This window comes from Heterodontus francisci, chromosome 2, assembly GCF_036365525.1.
Source record: "Heterodontus francisci isolate sHetFra1 chromosome 2, sHetFra1.hap1, whole genome shotgun sequence".
In the NCBI taxonomy this organism is placed as follows: Eukaryota; Metazoa; Chordata; class Chondrichthyes; order Heterodontiformes; family Heterodontidae; genus Heterodontus; species Heterodontus francisci.
This window is the reverse complement of record NC_090372.1, coordinates 144,922,853-144,942,404: the sequence shown is the minus strand read 5'-3', so window position 1 is coordinate 144,942,404 and position 19,552 is coordinate 144,922,853. Positions and strand designations below refer to the sequence as shown.

At 44.1% G+C, this 19,552-nt stretch overlaps 1 protein-coding gene across 2 annotated transcripts in view; it reads left to right on the top strand.

The window, feature by feature from the left end:
* The window catches only part of LOC137347289 (E3 ubiquitin-protein ligase HECW1-like), a 630,030-nt gene that overhangs the window by 564,714 nt on the left and 45,764 nt on the right, over positions 1-19,552 (top strand). For both annotated transcript variants that reach the window (XM_068011682.1, XM_068011674.1), the window contains 2 exons: positions 6,473-6,619; positions 16,365-16,479. In XM_068011682.1, the coding sequence (XP_067867783.1) occupies positions 6,473-6,619; positions 16,365-16,479 (262 nt within the window). The remainder of the gene's footprint in view (positions 1-6,472; positions 6,620-16,364; positions 16,480-19,552) is intronic.

Genomic DNA, 19,552 nt, shown 5'->3' with positions numbered 1-19,552 from the left:
TGAAGTTCCCGTCGCCTCCTGATGTACCACCGTGATCTTCATCCTGGCGGCCAGCACTGACGTGCCTTTGGAACCCCGTCTGGGGAAATGAGGTGCGACATCTGGGGAAGGGGGGAGGAGGTAAGTTTATCAGTGCGGGAGGAGGGGAGTGGGGTCAAACTTACTTGATTGGTCTAGGGGTTGATGGGAAGTGGTAAAGTTAAACGTTTCTGACCTTTGTGGGGGGGGAAGGTCAGGTACAGAAGGTGAGTATTTTGGGGGTGGGTGGGGAAGAGGACAAGGGATGAAATGTAAATTTATTGGGGAAGTGGGAGAGGGGCTAGAAACATTTATTTCATTATTTGTAATAAATTTTCAAGTAATGTCTCTTTAAAAATTTAAAGTAAATGTATAGGCTGGAAGCCCTTTCAAAATGACGCCTGCACAGAGGTGCCAAACGCTGTTGGCAGGGATGTCTCGCCCGCCCCATCCACATAATCAGGGGGCAGTCCACCCCGGCCATGTTAATGAGCTGCCGCATATAAGATCATGGCGGCTCCACGGAGTAAAACCCACGCATGCGGGCCGCCATCTTTTACGGCTGCCGCCATAGTCGGCAGCGGCGACATAGAATCCAGCCCACGGTGTGAGTTTACCACTTTCCTTGAACCCCAATTGTTTACATTGATTTCTGCCCATTTTCCATTCAGATTTGCTATAATGAGATATGCAAGAAATTTGATTGTAATTTGACATCAGTAGAATGGGCCGTGGAATGGGCATATCTTTGGGGCTAACTTCCAAGTTATACCTAGACAAGAAATTCCAGACTGTAGTATTCTAAGGTAGGTGGGGAGAGACCAACAATCTTTTTTTCAAAATGATAGCTCCAGTGTAATTGCTGTTAGAGCAATAGAGTGCACAGATGTAACAGGTAAGTTGAAATGTTTACTTTAAAAAATTGCTTGTTTCATAGGCAGCTCAGAGGTTGCTTGCAACTGCACGCTCAAGATCTCTCTAACCCCCAGCTTTTGAAGGGATTCTCTAGTTCAGGCCTGGTGTCCAGCATCCAATATCCAATATTCAAATGACCCTGAGGCTGGAAGATCAGTTGTGTTCAGAGCCACATCTTTGTGGAAGGTGGAAGGCCTGCAAAAATGGAAAATCTAGACTGTTAAATCAGTTGTTCACTTGCTTGTTACCTGAAAACAAATGCTTGCAATTGTGGTGCTGCAAACATTTTCATGTTGTTTGAAAAGTTTTATGGAAATCCTTCTAAAGGTCTGGTGCACAAAGTTAAAATTCAGTCACTATAACAACAATTCTGAGGTTTCTCTTTTTTTTGGCTTCCTTTTTTCTAATCTCTGTGACAATAAAATAGGTAACAGTGCATTATCTGGGCGTGTCTGACCAGCAGGAGTTCCCTCTTTGTACTTTTCTCTTTTTCTCTTATACATAGTCTCTCTTTTCATACTGTTTTATGCATGTGTTTTTTTCTTTCACTAATGCAAGTGGCATGGTCCTGAAATTCAGTAATACAATTGAATCTGTGTCAGCAGCAAGAAACAGCTGCTGTCTGATCCAGCATCAGTACAATCTGACAAGTTTTGCAGCGGTACTTAGTACTGTGGCAAAGCAGCCCACTCCCAGGGTAGTTCTGCCTTCCACTGCTCCTCTTCTGGTGACTTAATGGAGCCGTCACACTCAGCTACTGCAATACATCATGGGAATAGGCTTGTACCATGCCAGCAATGAAAGAGGAATGGGCAGCTGATTCCCTGAGGTACAATCAGAATAAATAAACTCTTATTACAAACACAGAGAAGCCCTGAGTGATATATGTAATGAATTCTTTATATTGTCTGATGCAACATAAATGAGATGTGAAGAGTCCAGCTGGTTGAAGATCTCAAACAGGTTTATTACAGCTAAACTATTATACAGTACAGAGCTAACTATTTACAGAACCTTACTCTCAGTATTACAGTTGCACAGTGATGCTGGCTTGTAGTCACATGACTGAATCCTGGTACTTAGCTCATTAACATACTAAGATCTTAAAGGGACATCACTCTAAAGGCAATGATACAACATGCCCTTTCTTTCCAAAGATGAGTTTTGTATGCTACAATTAAAAAATACATAACATTAGATGACATCAAAATTATTTACACAGGTTTAGAGATTATAAACTTTACAATTGCAGAGGCTTAAAAATCCCTAAATCATTTCGGTGGTTTGACAATTCTTGCACGAGGAATCTGCATCTCATCTGTTGCTGTTTTTCCTGAAGTTTCTCCCTCTCTGCATTCAGTTTTTGTTGCTCTGCCTTCAGCCTGCTAATATACTCTGTTGCTTTTCTCAGGATGACTGCTTTTGACATCTTGTCATTCTTGGAAAGTTTTGGCACTCATCTCGAAGAACCAACAGGCAATGCTTCAACTCATTCCTCCTCTGCCTCTTCAGGATGTGTCCTTCACCTCTCCTCATTCTCTTAAGGTTTTGGGCTCAAAGTTGGGGACTTGATGGGGGTGAAGGACTTGGCCTCATGGAGGTACCTGTCTGTTTTCACTTGTTGTGGTGTTGCTGGATCTCTCGAGAGCAGAAGTGAAGGGGTGGCATAATTGTGCTGTTGCTGGGTTTCTAGACTGCACCATTTGATGCTGGCCAGAGTCTGTGAGCGGGTTCCGGTCCTTGGAGATTTGCCCCTTGGCAATGCTCTCATAGATAGTTATGATGTTGAGGTCCTTACATGCTCGTAGTCCTGCCACTGCTGGTCCACCTGTGTCTACGAGGTAGAATATTTCCGGTTTCCATGCCAACTTCCCATAGCTGCATTGCATTGTTAGTGTGCCACTTAAAGGAATGGGTGACCCGTCGTGTGCAGATAACTTGGCAGTTGTCGGTTGTATCATTGATTTCCAACGACTCCGGTACATATCTTTCAGGATTCTAACTGGTAGGATATTTGCACTAGCTCTGATGTCAATCTTAATCCTAAGTGTGTGTTTGCCTGAACTGTACTCCAGGGAGAATGTTGTCACTGAGACTGCCCTCAATGCAGCCCAGCCTCTACCAGTCATGGATGAGCTGGACATACAGCCAACAAAATCGGAACTCAGTGATGCCATTGATTCTCTAGCCAGCAGAAAAGCCCCTGGGAAGGACAGCATTACCCCTGAAATAATCAAGAGTGCCAAGCCTGCTATACTTTCAGCACTACATGAACTGCTATGCCTGTGCTGGGACGAGGGAGCAGTACCACAGGACATGCGCGATGCCAATATCATAACTCTCTATAAGAACAAGGGTGACCGCGGGGACTGCAACTATTACCGTGGAATCTCCCTGCTCAGCATAGTGGAGAAAGTCTTTGCTCGGGTTGCTTTAAACAGGCTTCAGAAGCTGGCTGAGCACGTCTACCCTGAGGCACAGTGTGGCTTTCGTGCAGAGAGATTGACCGTTGACATGCTGTTCTCCCTTCGTCAGATACAGGAGAAATGCCGCGAACAACAGATGCCCCTCTACATTGCTTTCATTGATCTCACCAAAGCCTTTGACCACGTCAGCAGACGTGGTCTCTTCAGACTACTAAAAAGATCGGATGTCCACCAAAGCTACTAAGTATCATCACCTCATTCCATGACGATATGAAAGGCACAATTCAACATGGCGGCACCTCATCAGACCCCTTTCCTATCCTGAGTGGCGTGAAACAGGGCTGTGTTCTCGCACCCACACTTTTTGGGATTTACTTCTCCCTGCTGCTTTCACATGCGTTCAAGTCTTCTGAAGAAGGAATTTTCCTCCACACAAGATCAGGGGGCAGGTTGTTCAACCTTGCCCGTCTAAGAGCGAAGTCCAAAGTACGGAAAGTCCTCATCAGGGAACTCCTCTTTGCTGATGATGCTGCTTTAACATCTCACGCTGAAGAGTGTCTGCAGAGTCTCATCGACAGGTTTGCGGCTGCCTGCAATGAATTTGGCCTAACCATCAGCCTCAAGAAAACGAACATTATGGGGCAGGAGGTCAGAAATGCTCCATCCATCAATATTGGCGACCACGCTCTGGAAGTGGTTCAAGAGTTCACCTACCTAGGCTCAACTATCACCAGTAACCTGTCTCTAGATGCAGAAATCAACAAGCGCATGGGAAAGGCTTCCACTTCTATGTCCAGACTGGCCAAGAGAGTGTGGGAAAATGGGGCACTGACACTGAACACAAAAGTCCGAGTGTATCAAGCCTGTGTCCTCAGTACCTTGCTCTATGACAGCGAGGCCTGGACAACGTATGTCAGCCAAGAGTGACGTCTCAATTCATTCCATCTTCGCTGCCTCCGGAGAATACTTGGCATCAGGTGACAGGACCGTATCTCCAACGCAGAAGTCCTCGAGGCGGCCAACATCCCCAGCTTATACACACGACTGAGTCAGCAGCGCTTGAGATGGCTTGGCCATGTGAGCTGCATGGAAGATGGCAGGATCCCCAAAGACACATTGTACAGCGACTTCATCAACATGATGTGTCAGGTTCACACTGTGGAATGCCTGCTCGTCTTTTGACTGAGAATTGCTTCTCTCTGTCAGGTCTGTTTGTCTGTGGACTTTGTGTATTGGCTTGTGTTTACACATGTCTCTGGTGCTTTCTTTTTTGCTGTTGCCCTGTTGCTGCGCCTGTTGTCTTTTTGTTTGCGCCCTACTGTGACTTCTGGTTGCATCTTTGGAGCCAGATTTCATGCATAGGTGGGCCCAGTGTCCTTTTGCACCACACACCTTGCACAAGTCTTGAAATGCACGACAACTTTGTGGTGAGTAGAACCAACCATACTTATCGCACAGCTTGCTTGATCTTTTCGGCCTGGTTATCATGCAGATACCATTGGCTGCACCTAGTGCTTGTAGGTGCTGTTGTCCAAACACAATGGCTTCATATTTCCTGCCATCTTCTCGCAGTCCATCAATGCTGTGACCTTTATCCCCAAGAGGTCTTTCTGAAACACTTCAATGGGTGTTGATACAATCATCAGCTCCATTATTCGGTCTGACAGCTCAGTTTCTGAGAAATCACATTAATTGCCCTTGCTACAGCATCAACTGATGGGCTGGTCTATTGATTCCAATGGCTGTTGCCTGTAGGGCATCAATTCTAAAATTCACTCTTAATCGGAGCTGCTCTTCAAGCATTTTCCATACCTTTATGGGATCTTTCTGGTCCTCGTCAGATAAGCCAGAGGTATTGATTCTGTGTAATCCTCATTTTCAACTGCTATTAGTATTTTCACAGCCTATTTTGCTGGTTCTGTAATCACTTGGTCTGCAGAGCATAACTGCATACTTTGTTTGAAAAGTTGGAACTCGGATAGGATATCCATGGCTTTCCAGTTCATGCTGGGAAATTTTGTGTTTATCTTCCTGTTGTTCTTTTGCTTAAAACTTGCTTGAAGACTTGTTCTGTGGCTCTGCGCTGTTTCTCCTTTAATAAACTCTGTTATTTGGACTAGCTACTTGAATTGAGAGGGCAGGTATTTGCTAGTGCTGTATGTTTATCTTGCTTGCAGTACTGAAGCTAGTCTGCTCTTTTTTTTACTAGGGCTTTTTTTTTACAGCACTTAAGCTGGTTTGTATACACCGCTGTTCACTAGGCAGTTCAATAGCTTTTTTAAGAGTTAGTTTATGTTCTTCACACTCGAGTGGTTTAATGGTATTTTTATATCTGTGGCTGCGTGAATAAAAGCTGTTCTTCACACTCGAGTGATTTGAAGAGTTTTTTAAAACTTTGACTGTGTGGATGAGGTTCTGCAGTGATCGGGGTTTTCCTGCCTTTTTGCAATCAGACACCTCCTGTGATGGCGCTGACCTCAATCAGCCTGGGAGAGGTCAGGTCTTCCCCTTTTTTATTGAGCCTTTGCAAAAAAAAAACTTTCTAAGCACTTCAAAGCTTATTTTTTTTAAAGGAGTATCCCTCGACTGTCAGCACAATTTACTTTGTGCTCTGTCTTCTACAGCTTAAGGCAAGTTCATTTTTCTGTCTACTGTTTGGGCCAGTATTTCTGTGGAACTTTTGGCTGCAGGAAGGTCATTTTCAAAGCTGTTTTACCCGTGGTCTTCACTTAGACTTTGTCTTCTCACTGCAGCTGCTGCTATGTAATGAGTTCTTGATGTTGTCTGATGCATCATTAATGAGATGCATGGAGCCCAGCTGCTTGAAAAGCTCAGACAGGTTTACTACAGCTAAACTATTATACAGTACAGAACTATTTACAGAACCTTACTCTGGGTGTTACAGTTGCACAGTGGCTCTGGCTTGTAGTCACATGACTACCCTGGTACTTAGCTCATTAGCATACTAAGATCTTAAAGGGACAACACTCTTAAAGGCAATCATATAACAATATAGAATCAAGTTTTTCAATCTGTTATCTTAAATTCAAGCAATGCTGATTATTTTTCTTCATTGTACTATTTTCTTCAAGTAATAATTTTGCTTCTCACAGGTCACAGAACGAGAACTCAAGACAGGTGGGGCCAATACTCAAGTATCAGAGAAAAACAAAAAGGAATACATTGAGCGTATGGTGAAGTGGAGAGTGGAAAGAGGTGTCGTTCAGCAGACTGATGCCTTGGTTCGAGGTTTCTATGAGGTAGGTGGAAGACTCCAGACTAGTAATTTGAATATATTTGTTTTATTCATTCATGGGATGTGGGGGTCGCTGGCTAGGCCAGCATTTATTGCCCATCTCCAATTGCCCTTGAGAAGATGGTGGTGAGCTGCCTTCTTGAACCGCTGCAGTCCATGTGAGGTAGGTACACCCACAGTGCTGTTAGGAAGGGAGTTCCAGGATTTTGACCCAGCAACAGTGAAGGAACGACGATATAGTTCCAAGTCAGGATGGTGTGTGACTTGGAGGGGAACTTGCAGGTGGTGGTGTTCCCATGCATTTGCTGCCCTTGTCCATCTAGTTGGTAGAGGTCACGGGTTTAGAAGGTGCTGTCTAAGGAGCCTTGGTGCATTGCTGCAGTGCATCTTGTAGACAGTACACACTGCTGCCACTGTACGTCGGTGGTGGAGGGAATGAATGTTGTGGATGTGGTGCCAATCAAGTGGGCTGCTTTGTCCTGGATGGTGTCAAGCTTCTTGAGTGTTGTTGGAGCTGCACCCATCCAGGCAAGTGGAGATTATTCCATCACACTCCTGATTTATGCCTTGTAGATGGTGGACAGGCTTTGGGGAGTCAGGAGGTGAGTTACTCGCCACAGGATTTATTTATTTATTTATTTAGAGATACAGCACTGAAACAGGCCCTTTGGCCCACCAAGTCTGTGCCGACCAACAACCACCCATTTTATACTAATCCTACATTAACCCCATATTCCCTACCACATCCCCACCATTCTCCTACCACCTACCTACACTAGGGGCAATTTACAATGGCCAATTTACCTATCAACTTGCAAGTCTTTGGCTGTGGGAGCAAACCGGAGCACCCGGCAGAAACCCACGCGGTCACAGGGAGAACTTGCAAATTCCTAGCCTCTGACTTGCTCTTGTAGCCACGGTATTTATTTGGCTACTCCAATTCAGTTTCTGGTCAATGGTAGCCCCTAGGATGTTGATAGTGGGGGAATCAGCAATGGTCATGCCATTGAATGTCAAGGGGAGATAGTTAAATTCTCTCTTGTTGGAGATGGTCATTGCCTGGCACTTGTGTGGCGCGAATGTTTCTTGCCACTTATCAGCCCAAGCCTGGATATGGTCCAGGTCTTGCTGCATTTCTACACAGACTGCTTCACACACGGACTGTGTGTAAAAGCTGCATGGATCGGAAAAGCAACAGTAGCCACCCGACCTGCAGAGTGTTTCTGAGAATTTTTGTTTTTATTTCTGATTTCTAGGCATCTGCAGTATTCTGCTTGTTGTTTTATTGAACACAGTTGTGACTGTTTACATCGGCAGAGAAATTCATTTGCGTGGTGCCACTTCTAGCTCAACTTACCTCGATTTCCTGGGCATTTTTCAATGATATTTAGGAATTAATTTCTCCTCATAATCTCTTCTATGATTGAGGAAATTCTAATCTTTATTTGAGTTTCCATCTCCAACTCTCACCACCCCCACACCCCCCCCCCCTCCACCCACTCAACTCGCATCCATTCCCACTCCTAATTTTCTCCTTTTTTCAAGGCATTTACTCCTTAGTGGTACAGTTCCACAGGCACTGGCTAGCCTTCAGTTCCTCTACCAAGATTTTAATGTGTGATTCTGGACAGTGAGAATTGATAATTTACTTGAGAATCACTTGCAATGGCTTCTCTTCCTGCTCCTCACTGTTAACTCTGGAGTCCCCCAAGGATCTATCTTTGAGCCCTTCCTATTTCTCAGCTACTTGCTTCCCCTAGGCAACGTCATCCAAAAGCACAGGGTTAGTTTTCACATGAACGCTGACCACACTCAGCTCTACCTCACAGCCACCTCTCTCAACTCCGCCACAGTTGCTAAATTATCAGAGTGCTTATCTGACAGCCGGTACTGGATGAGCAGAAATGCCCTCCAATTAAATATTGGGAAGACTGAAGCCATTGTTTTCGGTCCTCACTCCAAAATCCATTCCCTAGCTATTGACTCCAACCCTCTCCCTGGCAACATTCTCAGATTAAGCCAATCTGTTTGCAACCTTGGTGTCACATTTGACCCTATGATGAATTTCGAACCTCATTATCATGCCATCACTAAGAACATCTATTCCCACCTCTGTAACATCGCCCGACGTCGCCCCTGTCTCAGCTCATCTGCTGCTGGAACCGTCATTCATGCCTCTGTAATCTCTAGACTTGACTATTCTAATGCGCTCCTGGCTGGTCTTCCACATTCTAACCTCTGTAAACTTGAGGTCATCCAAAACTCTGCTGCCCATGCGTTAACTCGCACGAAGTCCCGTTTCCCTATACCGCTTGTGCTCGCTGACCTACATTGGCTCCCAGTCAAGGAACGTCTTGATTTTAAAATTCCCATCCTTGTTTTCATACCCCTCCATGCATCGCCCCTCCCTATCTCTGTAATCTCCACTAGTCCCCTCTGAGATATCTGTGCTCCTCTAATTCTGGCCTCTTGTGTATCCCCAGTTTTAATTGCTCCACCATTGGTGGCTGCGTCTTCAGTTGCCTAGGCCCTAATCTCTGAAATACCCCCCCTTAAAGCTCTCTGCCTCTCTACCTTGTTTTCTTCCTTTCGGACACTCCTTAAAATCTACCTGTGGCTAAGCTTTTGGTCATCTGACCTAATATCTCCTTATGAGTCTTGGTGTATATTTTGTTTTATAATACGAACATACGAATTAGGAGCAGAAGTCGGCCATTCAGCCTCTCCCACCTGCTCCACCATTTAATACGATCATGGCTGATCTGTTTGTGTTTTGAATTCCACACTCCCATCTACCCCGATACCCTTTGATTCCCTTGCCTAACAAGAATCTAACTACCTCCACCTTAAAAATATTCAATGACTCCGCCTCCACCACCTTCTGAGGCAGAGAGTTCCAAAGTCGCACAACCCTCTGAGAGAAAAGATTTCTCCACATCTCTGTCCTAAAAGGGTGATCCCTAATTTTAAACAATGCCCCCTAGTTCCATCTGCCAGATTTTTGCCCACTCACTCAACCTATCTATATTGGTCTGCAACCTCCTTATGTCTTCTTCACAACATACTTTCCTACCTAGCTTTGTATCATCTGCAAATTTAGCTACCAAGCCATTGCTTCCTTCATCTAAGTCATTGATATAAATTGTAAAAGGTTGAGGCCCCAGCACAGACCCCTACAGGATTCCACTCGTCACATCCTGCCAATCAGAGTAGGACCCATTTATGCATACTTTGTTTTCTGCCAGCAAGCCAATGTTCTATCCATGTGATTAGGTTACCCCCTACACCATGAGTTTCTACTTTGCGCAATAACCTTTTATGTGGCACCTTGTCAAATGCCTTCTGGAAATCCAAGTACAGTACGTCAACAGGCTCCCCTTTATCCACAGCACATGTCACTCCTTCAAAGAACTCCAACAAATTGGTTAAACATGATTTCCCTTTCACAAATCCATGGTGACTATTCCCGATTACCTGGAGTTTTTCTAAGTGCCCAGCTACCACCTCCTTTGTGATCGATTCTAACACCTTCCCCACGACAGATGTCAAGCTAACTGGTCTATAGTTACCTGTTTTCTGCTTCCCCCACTTCTTAAATAGGGGGGTTATATTAACTACTTTCCAGTCTGATGGAAACTTTCCAGAATCTAGTGAATTTTGAAAAATTAACACCAACGCATCTACTACCTCGTTAGCCACCTCTTTTAAGACCCTAGGATGAAGTCCATGAGGACCCGGGGACTTGTCAGCCCACAGCTCCATCAGTTTGCTCAGTACTGCTTCCTTGGTGATTGTAATTTCACCAAGTTCCTCTCTTCCTTCCACCTCCTAATTTACAGCTATTACTGGAATGTTTTCTGTTTCTTCTATAGTGAAGACCGCACCAAGATACTTGTTTATTTCATCCACCCTTTCCTTATTACCTACTAATTCCCCATTCTTACTCTCAAGAGGACCAACATTCACTTTACTTACTCTTTTGTAAATACTTGTAGAAACTCTTGCTATCCGTTTTTATATTTCGAGCTAGCTTCCTCTCATACTCTAATATCTTCCTCTTGATTAACCTTTTAGTGATTCTCTGCCGTTCTTTATATTCTGACCAATCATCTGAACTGTCACTCATCTTTGTGCAATTATATGACTTTTGCTTAAGTTTAATGCTCCTCTGAAGCGCCTTGGGATGTTTTATTACGTTAAAGGCACTATATAAATATAAGTAGTTGTTGTTGTTAATGTTAGTGAGCATCCTGGCCGAGTCAGGTCCTGTCCATACAAACAGGCTTCCCAGCAGGAGTCACTGGATAGCAATCAGGTGCAGGAATCCAACTGGTTTTTATCCCTATCCTTCCCCAGGAGCACAGAGGCCAATTGCTGCCTTGACTGTGATCAGCTAATGCAGCAGAAACCGAGCATCAGGCCTGCAGCTTGTGGTCATTCAGTTATCCAGGACCAGCAGCAGGTTGCCTGCAGTCCTCTCAGTCAGTTTATGGTGGGAATAGGGAGAAAAAAATAACTCGTAAAGCAACTTCTAATTGAAAACTTCAATGCTAAACCAAATGTTTTATAACCCTGCGATTCCCATTCAGAACTCTGAAATTGATTGCATAGTGATCTAATGGAAGTTTTGAACCACAGATAAATTTCTGGCTCAAGATGCATCAGTCTTTTAAATGCACTTTGGTTGTTTTCTTTGGTATGATGTTACACAACTGTAATGTAAAAGCATGAAATATTTTAAAATGTAACACTCAGACAAATCTGGGAGTTACATGATATAATTTGCTACTTTTATGACCAGTTTTTTTAAATATAATTAGGCCTAAGCCATGTAACAAATGCTCTAAAAAAAAAAGATAGCATGTCAAAATTTCTGAATGCTTTTAGAAAGGTTCATAAGGCACTTAAGCCTTTACCAAAGCTAAAGGGTCAGAAATAACAGACAGAAATCAAGGTAAAGGAAGCCTCAAGTATCAGCTGGAGACCAGAGCTACCAGTTACTGCCCCGGCTGTGACAGCCACAAGGTGCCTACAAGTAGAAGATGGCCTTTGTGGGACACACATTGTCACAATTTTGGGGGTGTTTTTCTGCAAGATCATCTCTTGGGTTCAGTGTTACCAGTTGCTCCTGTAAGAGAACCTTGCATTACCTATGATCTGGAATGCCAGGGGATTTGGCCTTTATTGCAAGGGGATTTTGGTCTTCATTGCAAGGGAAGTTGGCCTTCATTACAAGGGGATTTGAGTACAGAAGTAAGGATGTCATGTTGCAATTGTACAGAGCCTTGGTGAAACCACACCTGGAGTATTGTGTGCAATTTTGGTTTCCTTATCTAAGGAAGGATATACTTGCCATAGAGAGAGTGCAATAGAGGTTCACCAGACTAATCCCTGGGATGGCAGAATTGTCTTATGAGGAGAGATTGCAGAAAATGGGCTTGTATTCTCTGGAGTTTCGAAGAATGAGAGGTGATCTCATTGAATCTTACAAAATTCTTAGGGGGCATGACAGGGTGGATGTGGATAGGATGTTTCCTCTGGCTGGTGAGTCTAGAACCAGTGGATACATTCTCAGAATAAGGGGCAGACCATTTAAGACTGAGATGAGGAGGAATTTCTTTACTCAGAGGGTGGGGAATCTTTGGAATTCTGTACCCCAGAGGGCTTGGAAGCTCCATCATTGAGCACACAACATTTAAGAAGTATTTAGATGAGCACTTGAAGTGCCAGAGCATACAAGGCTAAGGGCCAAGTGCTGGAAAATGGGATTAGAATAGTTAGGTGCTTGATGGCCAGCACTGGCATGATGGGCCAAAGGGCCTGTTTCTGTGCTGGTTAACTCTATGACTCTAAGTTCAAGACAGAAGTCGATAGATTTCTGGATACTAATGACATCAAGCGAAATGGGGAGAGTAGGGAAAATGGCATACAGGTAGATGATAAGCCAAGATCTGTTTGAATGGCGGAGCAGGCTTAACAGGCCAAATGGCCCACTCCTATTCCTATTCCTATTTCCTATGTTCCTACATCTACTCGATATCTAGGTAAACCTACGTGAGTTCTCATCTCTATACAGAAGGCGGGCTGCTATAGTATTTTACTGAGACAAGGTCCAGCTTCAAACCACCAACTACTTTATTGGTATAAAATACATGAATGAGAAGTATATAGATTCCAAAGTGAGTACAATCAATTTCGTTATGCGCCTCAAATATGTAAAACAATAAATGGATAGCTCACTAGCTATTGAACAAGGGCTCACCTTCTCTAGATAAGATTTGAAAAGTGGTCCAGACTCTTAAAACAGAGACAGGTCTTGTTGTTGCTGCAGGAACACAGATCACCATCTGTGTCTGAGAGAGAAAATGCAAGCTCTCTGGGAGCTGCCCCACTTCCCACTTAAGTCAATGAGTTGGGACGTGGTCCACTGAGACACAATCACAAGTGAAGTGCATGCTTATGTTTTGAGGTCCCCACACATCTGATGTAATTAAGCCCTTGTTTCCACTGTGTGACTGGAAATGGAATGATAACATGGGCTGAAGTTTTGCTTTGGGGGTGGGAAACAGGAGCCAGGACTGTTTCTGGGTCCCAAACCCACTCCTGGGGGAAACAGTCACTCATTGAAATTTTGACCAGGTGCCCCTTAATTGGTATGGACTCAGTTTCCCTGTCCAATTAAGGGCAACAGGCAGTCTTTTGAAGCTGGAGGGTGAATCAGAGGTCGTCCAGCTTCAGAGGAGCAGCCAACTGCAATGAATGGTAAGTAACTGAGAGGGTGCTTCAACATGAAGGTGCCCTCTCAGCAACTTTTTAACAATTTAATTAAAAGATGGAGATAGCAGCCAGACCACCACTGCTGGGGGGATAATCCTTCGAAAGGGTGGCCATTAACTGCACCAGCACCCAGGCAGGCAGGGAAGGCGGGCCTGTAAGTCAGTCTGGAATGCTAGCACCCCGGCCTGCTGCTGGGTGCCTGCCTGCAGGCAGTTGAACTGGCCACCAGCACATCTGGAAACTGCAGGCCAACTGGAAAATCCCAATCTGCCTCCATTTCCTACCATTACAAGGCTCTTAACAAGCCTAATTGGCTTCCCGCCTCCGAACTGACTCAACCAAAATGGCTGACGCCAGGAATGGGGTTAGGAAACCGGCACGCAAGCCGATGTCGGTATTTTCAGGTCGCCTCCGCCTCCTTTCCTGACCTCAGCGGAGCATGAAAATTCTGCCCCATATCATTCCATGTTTTTCCTGCATTAAATTGCATTTGCCACCTATTAATCAATCCTACTAGCCTGTCTATGTCCTCTTGCATTTTTTCACAATCCCTGTCACAATGTATCATTTGCCAATTTGGTGTCATTAGCAAATGTCAATATTGTTCTCTCAACTCCAAACTCTAGTTCATTTATGTATACAGTAATTAGTTCAGGACCAACACAGACCGATATGGAATACCATTCACCACATATTTCCAGTTGGAGAAACAATATTTTTCTTCTATCCATTGCTTCCTGTCCTTCAACTATCTCATTTTTGCCAGTCTCTCTTTAGCCCTTTGTTCCTTCAGCTTTGCAAAGGCTGCTAGTGAATACAAAACCCTTCAGAAGCTCTTCAATAGTTTGTCAAATTTCTGACCCTCCTTTTGTTCCACTTGTAAGCATTTTTCCATTTCCACCACTGGTCTGCTCCATCTAAAGCTACACTTGAAGTTATGCTAATAACTGTCTTGGGAGAATTGCAACAGCCCACAGTTGAGTCTGCATAAAACCCTTCAATAACCATTCTGATAGAAACTATGCCAAAAGAGGGAAATCTAGGTTTAGTAATTTATCAAATCTCGGCTATAATTTCCTGGTTTATCCAAGACTCCTTGAAGCAAAAGGTTACATTTGCCATCCTCCAATCCTACCTAAACACAGCATATTTTTAGATTCCAATTTTCAGTCATTGAATCCTAGGCTGGGAATTTTCCTGGAGCTGTTTCCACTCTACCATCTTTATTTTCCCAGAAGTGCAGCAGAAAATCTGTTCACACATGTCCACAGTGGTTTCTGCCACACATCTTTTTGAGACGTATTAATCACCCAAGCTTGGGCAAGTACCTGGATGAGCACTTGGCACGTCATAACATTCAAGGCTATGGGCCAAGTGCCGGCAAATGGGATTAGGTAGACAGGTCAGGTGTTGTAATGCATTGGTGCAGACTTGATGGGCCGAAGGGCCTCTTCTGCACTGTATTATTCTGTGATTCAGTGAATAGTTTTCTGCTCTCCCCAGCATCGGGTTTGAAGGTGGGGGAGAGCATCTGATCGGAGAGCATATAAGTCTGGGGTGGGAAGGCCTAACAATGACCTACCTGCCCTGCTCCCAATTGAGGCCCTAAAGTGGGCAATTAGTGCTCAATTAGGAACCTCATCCCACCACTACCAGAATTATCCCAGGGGCGGGAGGGCCTGTCGCCACACGGCTAGCATTCCAAGCAAACCCGTGTGGGTTGCTTGCCAACTCCGTGAGGGTGGTGGGGATGCCCTCGTTCAAAGGTACTTAGTGCTTGAGACTCAACCCCCCCGGCCTTGCTGCCAACCCCACTACTCCCACCTCCCCCCCGACCCCCACCCCGCGAGACTCCTCCCGCCCTGACTTACCTGTGGCCTGGGTCCAGGGCCTCGGGTGAGTCGAGTACCGGCAGCGGCCATCGTCTCTGCGGTGGGGCTGCTCAGTTAAAGAGCTGCCAGTCTCTGATTGGCTGAAAGCTCTTAGAGGGTGGGTCTTCCACTGCTGGGGTCCTTGATCCTGTGGGGGTCCCACTGCTATCCACTTATCTGAAATGCTCTGTCTTGAAAGGGTGGTGGAAGAAGATTCAATAATAACTTTTAAAAGGGAATTGGATAAATACTTGAAAATAAAAATTTATGTGAGCTATGGAGAAAGAAAATGGAACTAATTGGATGGCTTTTTCAAAGAGCTGACGCAGGCACGATGGGCTGAATGGCTTTCTTCTATGCTGTATCATTCTATGATTTTATGATGTCCAGTGAAGTTAAGGAGCAGCTCCAAGGCAATTCCTAATCTTCCATCTTACTCTTTTTTAAAAAGTTGTTCTTGCAATGTGGGTGACAACGGCAAAGCAGCATTTATTGCCCATACTTAGTTGCTTGAGGACATTGAGAGTCGATCATGCAGTGTGGAATTGCAGTCACATGTAGGCCAAACTGGGTAGGGGGTAACAGGTTCCTTTCTCCGAGGGGTATTAGTGAACAAACTAGTTTTTAATGCTGTGCTTTTATGGTCTTACTTTTCTGCTGCTAGCCCACAAATTACCAGATTTATCAAATTTGTTCAAACTTGCCTTTTGAGGAAGGAAGGAATAGAATGCAGTTTCAAGCTCATGATTCCCACATAATGAATTTCCAATATCAGCCTGGCTGTCATGAGGGAATGCCAAACAGACACAAGATGTGATCAAGTGGGTAGCTCTTTCAGAGAACCAGCGCAATGGTAATGGGCTGAATAGTCTCATCCTATGCTGCAAAACTTGATGATTCTATGAACTAACTCACAAGTATTACACAGTAACATCATATTCGATGAGCTCTGTCCTATAGATAACCTTTTTGCAATTCCACTTCAATTGAGAGTGCAAAATAATTCTCCACAGATAATTTACTGCTAAAGTTTCTACGTGTGGTGCAAATAAGCTGCTGTTAAATACTTCCAGAGAGTTAATTGTTAATTTTGTGTTACAGGTGGTGGATTCACGACTAGTATCGGTATTTGATGCCCGGGAGTTAGAACTGGTTATTGCAGGCACAGCAGAGATCGACCTGAATGACTGGCGTAATAATACAGAGTACCGGAGTGGTGAGTATTTCTTTGCTTCTCAGCCCTTAGGAGGCAACAGTTAACATTCTTTTTCTTGTTAATGCATTCGACTCAGCAGAATACTAATTCCAGCAGTTTTAAATTGTACAATGCAAACATAACACAATGCAGTCACCAATATGCTTTGTTGAATGATAATTTTCTTTAAACCACTTACTGGAGATCTGAATTTATATTTTTTTAAAAGACCAGCTAAAAGGATGAGTTTGCTGACAGTTTAAGATGGCTACCTAATTTGCAATACTGTATTCTATACTGCAATGTTTGTGAAGGGGGAGATGAAATGTCTGCTCATGCCCCAACAAGAACCAAGACCCAGGAAGTTTAAAGGAACTACCTGTTCTTTTTAGCAGGAGATAAATATTGCTAACTGCTATGATTGAATGACTGAGTGACTGTCATGTGACCAGCCTCTCCCCATCTGTGGTTTTAAGCTTGTGTCTTTCTGCAGCAGAGAGAGGAGAAGCACTTCGATTCTGACAAGTGCAGGCCCAAGTGGGGGGGTCTCTCTCTCTCTCTCTCTCTCCATTCCATATTGAAAGCTTTCAAAGCCTGCTTGTTGACTGACCACCTCTGCATACTCCGGCTACAATCAGAAACCCCGTTGGAGGAAATCATCTGCATCACTGTCTCCAAGAGACCCACTGAACCAGTCATCTACTTCTTTAAACTAAAAGCCTCAGGACCACCGAATTCAGTTAGAAGCCAGCCGAATCACCAAACATCACAGACTGTATACCTTTTTTTTTCTATGGACTCTAACTCAACCAGATTACCTTTCCCCACTCTGTAACATATTTGTGTGTATGTAAACCTCAGGTGTGTGTGTGAGTGAAAGTTGGCACGCTGTTTATTATGTTTATTAGTTCGGTTTAGGTACAATAAACTTAACCTCTTTATTTGTTAACTCAAGAAAACCTGCCCGATTGGTTCTTGTCATGATCACAGCAAGTAAGTAACCAAGCGCCTACTGAATTGGCCAGTACATCCACTTTAAGAAAGAATTAAATCTGTTGTGGTCAAACAAGGAGCAGGAAAAGAGGGAAGCCCTTTGACCCCCCTCCTCACTTGACTGTAACAACTTATACACCTAATTTCTTCTTCTGGGGAAGCTGCAATCATAACAAAATTACAAAGTAACAATATTTTGTGGACAGTCTAATGCTGATTTGATGAAACATTACAGAAACATTTCTCTGTTTGCTATTTGTAGCAAAATCGTAAACATGTGAATGGGGAAGGGAAAATTGATCCATCCGTGGCTAACTGAAGAGGTTAAGGATAATATTAGATTAAAAGGAGAGGCTTATAATATTGCCAAGAAAAGTAGTAAGCCTGAGGATTGGGAGAGTTTTAGAAACCAGCAAAGGATGATCAAAAGTGGATGACCACTGGGCAGCACAGTGGCGCAGTGGTTAGCACCGCAGCCTCACAGCTCCAGGGACCCGGGTTCAATTCTGGGTACTGCCTGTGCAGAGTTTGCAAGTTCTCCCTGTGACCGCGTTTTCGTCGGGTGCTCTGGTTTCCTCCCACCGCCAAAGACTTGCAGGTGATAGGTAAATTGGCCATTGTAAATTGCCCCTAGTGTAGGTAGTTTAGGGAATATGGGATTACTGTAGGGTTAGTATAAATGGGTGGTTCTTGGTCGGCACAGACTCGGTGGGCCGAATGGCCTGTTTCAGTGCTGTATCTATAAATAAAATAAAATAAAAATTGATAGAGGGAGAAAATTGAATAGGAGAGTAAACGAGCAAGAAATATATAAACATATTTTAAAGAGCTTCTACAAGTATGTAAAAAAGAAGAGATTAACAAAAATAAATGTAGGTCTCTTAAAGGCAGACAGGTAAAATTATAATGAAGAATAAGGAAATGGCAGTGACAATTATTTTGTGTCTGTCTTCAGAATAGAAGATACAAAAAAATACCAGAAATAGTGGGGAACCAAGAGACCAATGAGCAAGGAACTTAAGTCATTAATATAATCAAAGAAATAATATTGAAGAAATTAGTAGGACTAAAAGCTGTCAAATCCCCTGGACCTGATGGCCTACATTCTAGGGTTCTAAAAGAGTTGGCTGCAGAAATAGTGGATGCATTGGTTGTGATCTTCCAAAATTGCCTAGATTCTCGAACAGTCCCAATGGATTGAAAGATAACAAATGTAACATGGCTTTCAAGACGAGGGAGAGAGAAAACAAGGAACAATAGGCCAGTTAGGCTGACATCAGTTGTTGGGAAAATGCTGAATTCCATTATTAAGGATGTGATAACTGGACACTTAAAAAATCATAATATGGTTTTATGAAAGGGACATCGGGCTGGATTTTCGTTACGGAGGTGGTAAACAGGAATCGGGCCTGGTTTTGGGTTAGAAAAGCGTTTCTGGTATGGAACTGATTCAGGTTTTCAATTGAGTAAGCCCTTAATTGGTATGGAGATATGTTTCCTGTCCAATTAGTGCCGGTGGAGCCTGGAATGGAGGTGCTCCGTCCAATTGTCAGAGTAGCTTGTTGCCATCTGAACTCCCTTAGCTGGGCTTTGTGTGTTCACCAGGCCTTCCCCTGCCAACTCCAGTTGCCCAAATGATGCCAATAGCCTCACATTCCTACCACTCACCACTGAGGAAAGCAAGAATTACAGCTCCAGCAATGGCCACTCTGTGGCGCTTTTGGAGTAACTGAGCTTTACTTTGTGCCTCTGCAGTATTTTAATCAGCCCTTCCCATCGCCCTCATGGCCCTCCGCATTGTTCACATCTCCTAAACCCGTCCAGGCATGGAGTTCTCCCCATTCCCTTCCATGAAAAATTGAAAACTGCTGCTGACAAGTCTGTTGCTGAGCTCCTCAGTGAGCACAACAGGCACTTAATTGGAGACATGTGGGGTTACCGTTTCACCACCCCCACCCCCCTTTTCCCCGCAACCCAGCATCTCTTTAAAAATGTCCTGAGGTGGCGGGACTCAGTGCCAACCTCCAAGAATGCAATCTTTAAATCACATGCTCACCCACCCCTGCACCCATCATGTCTGACAAATCCATAGAACCATAAA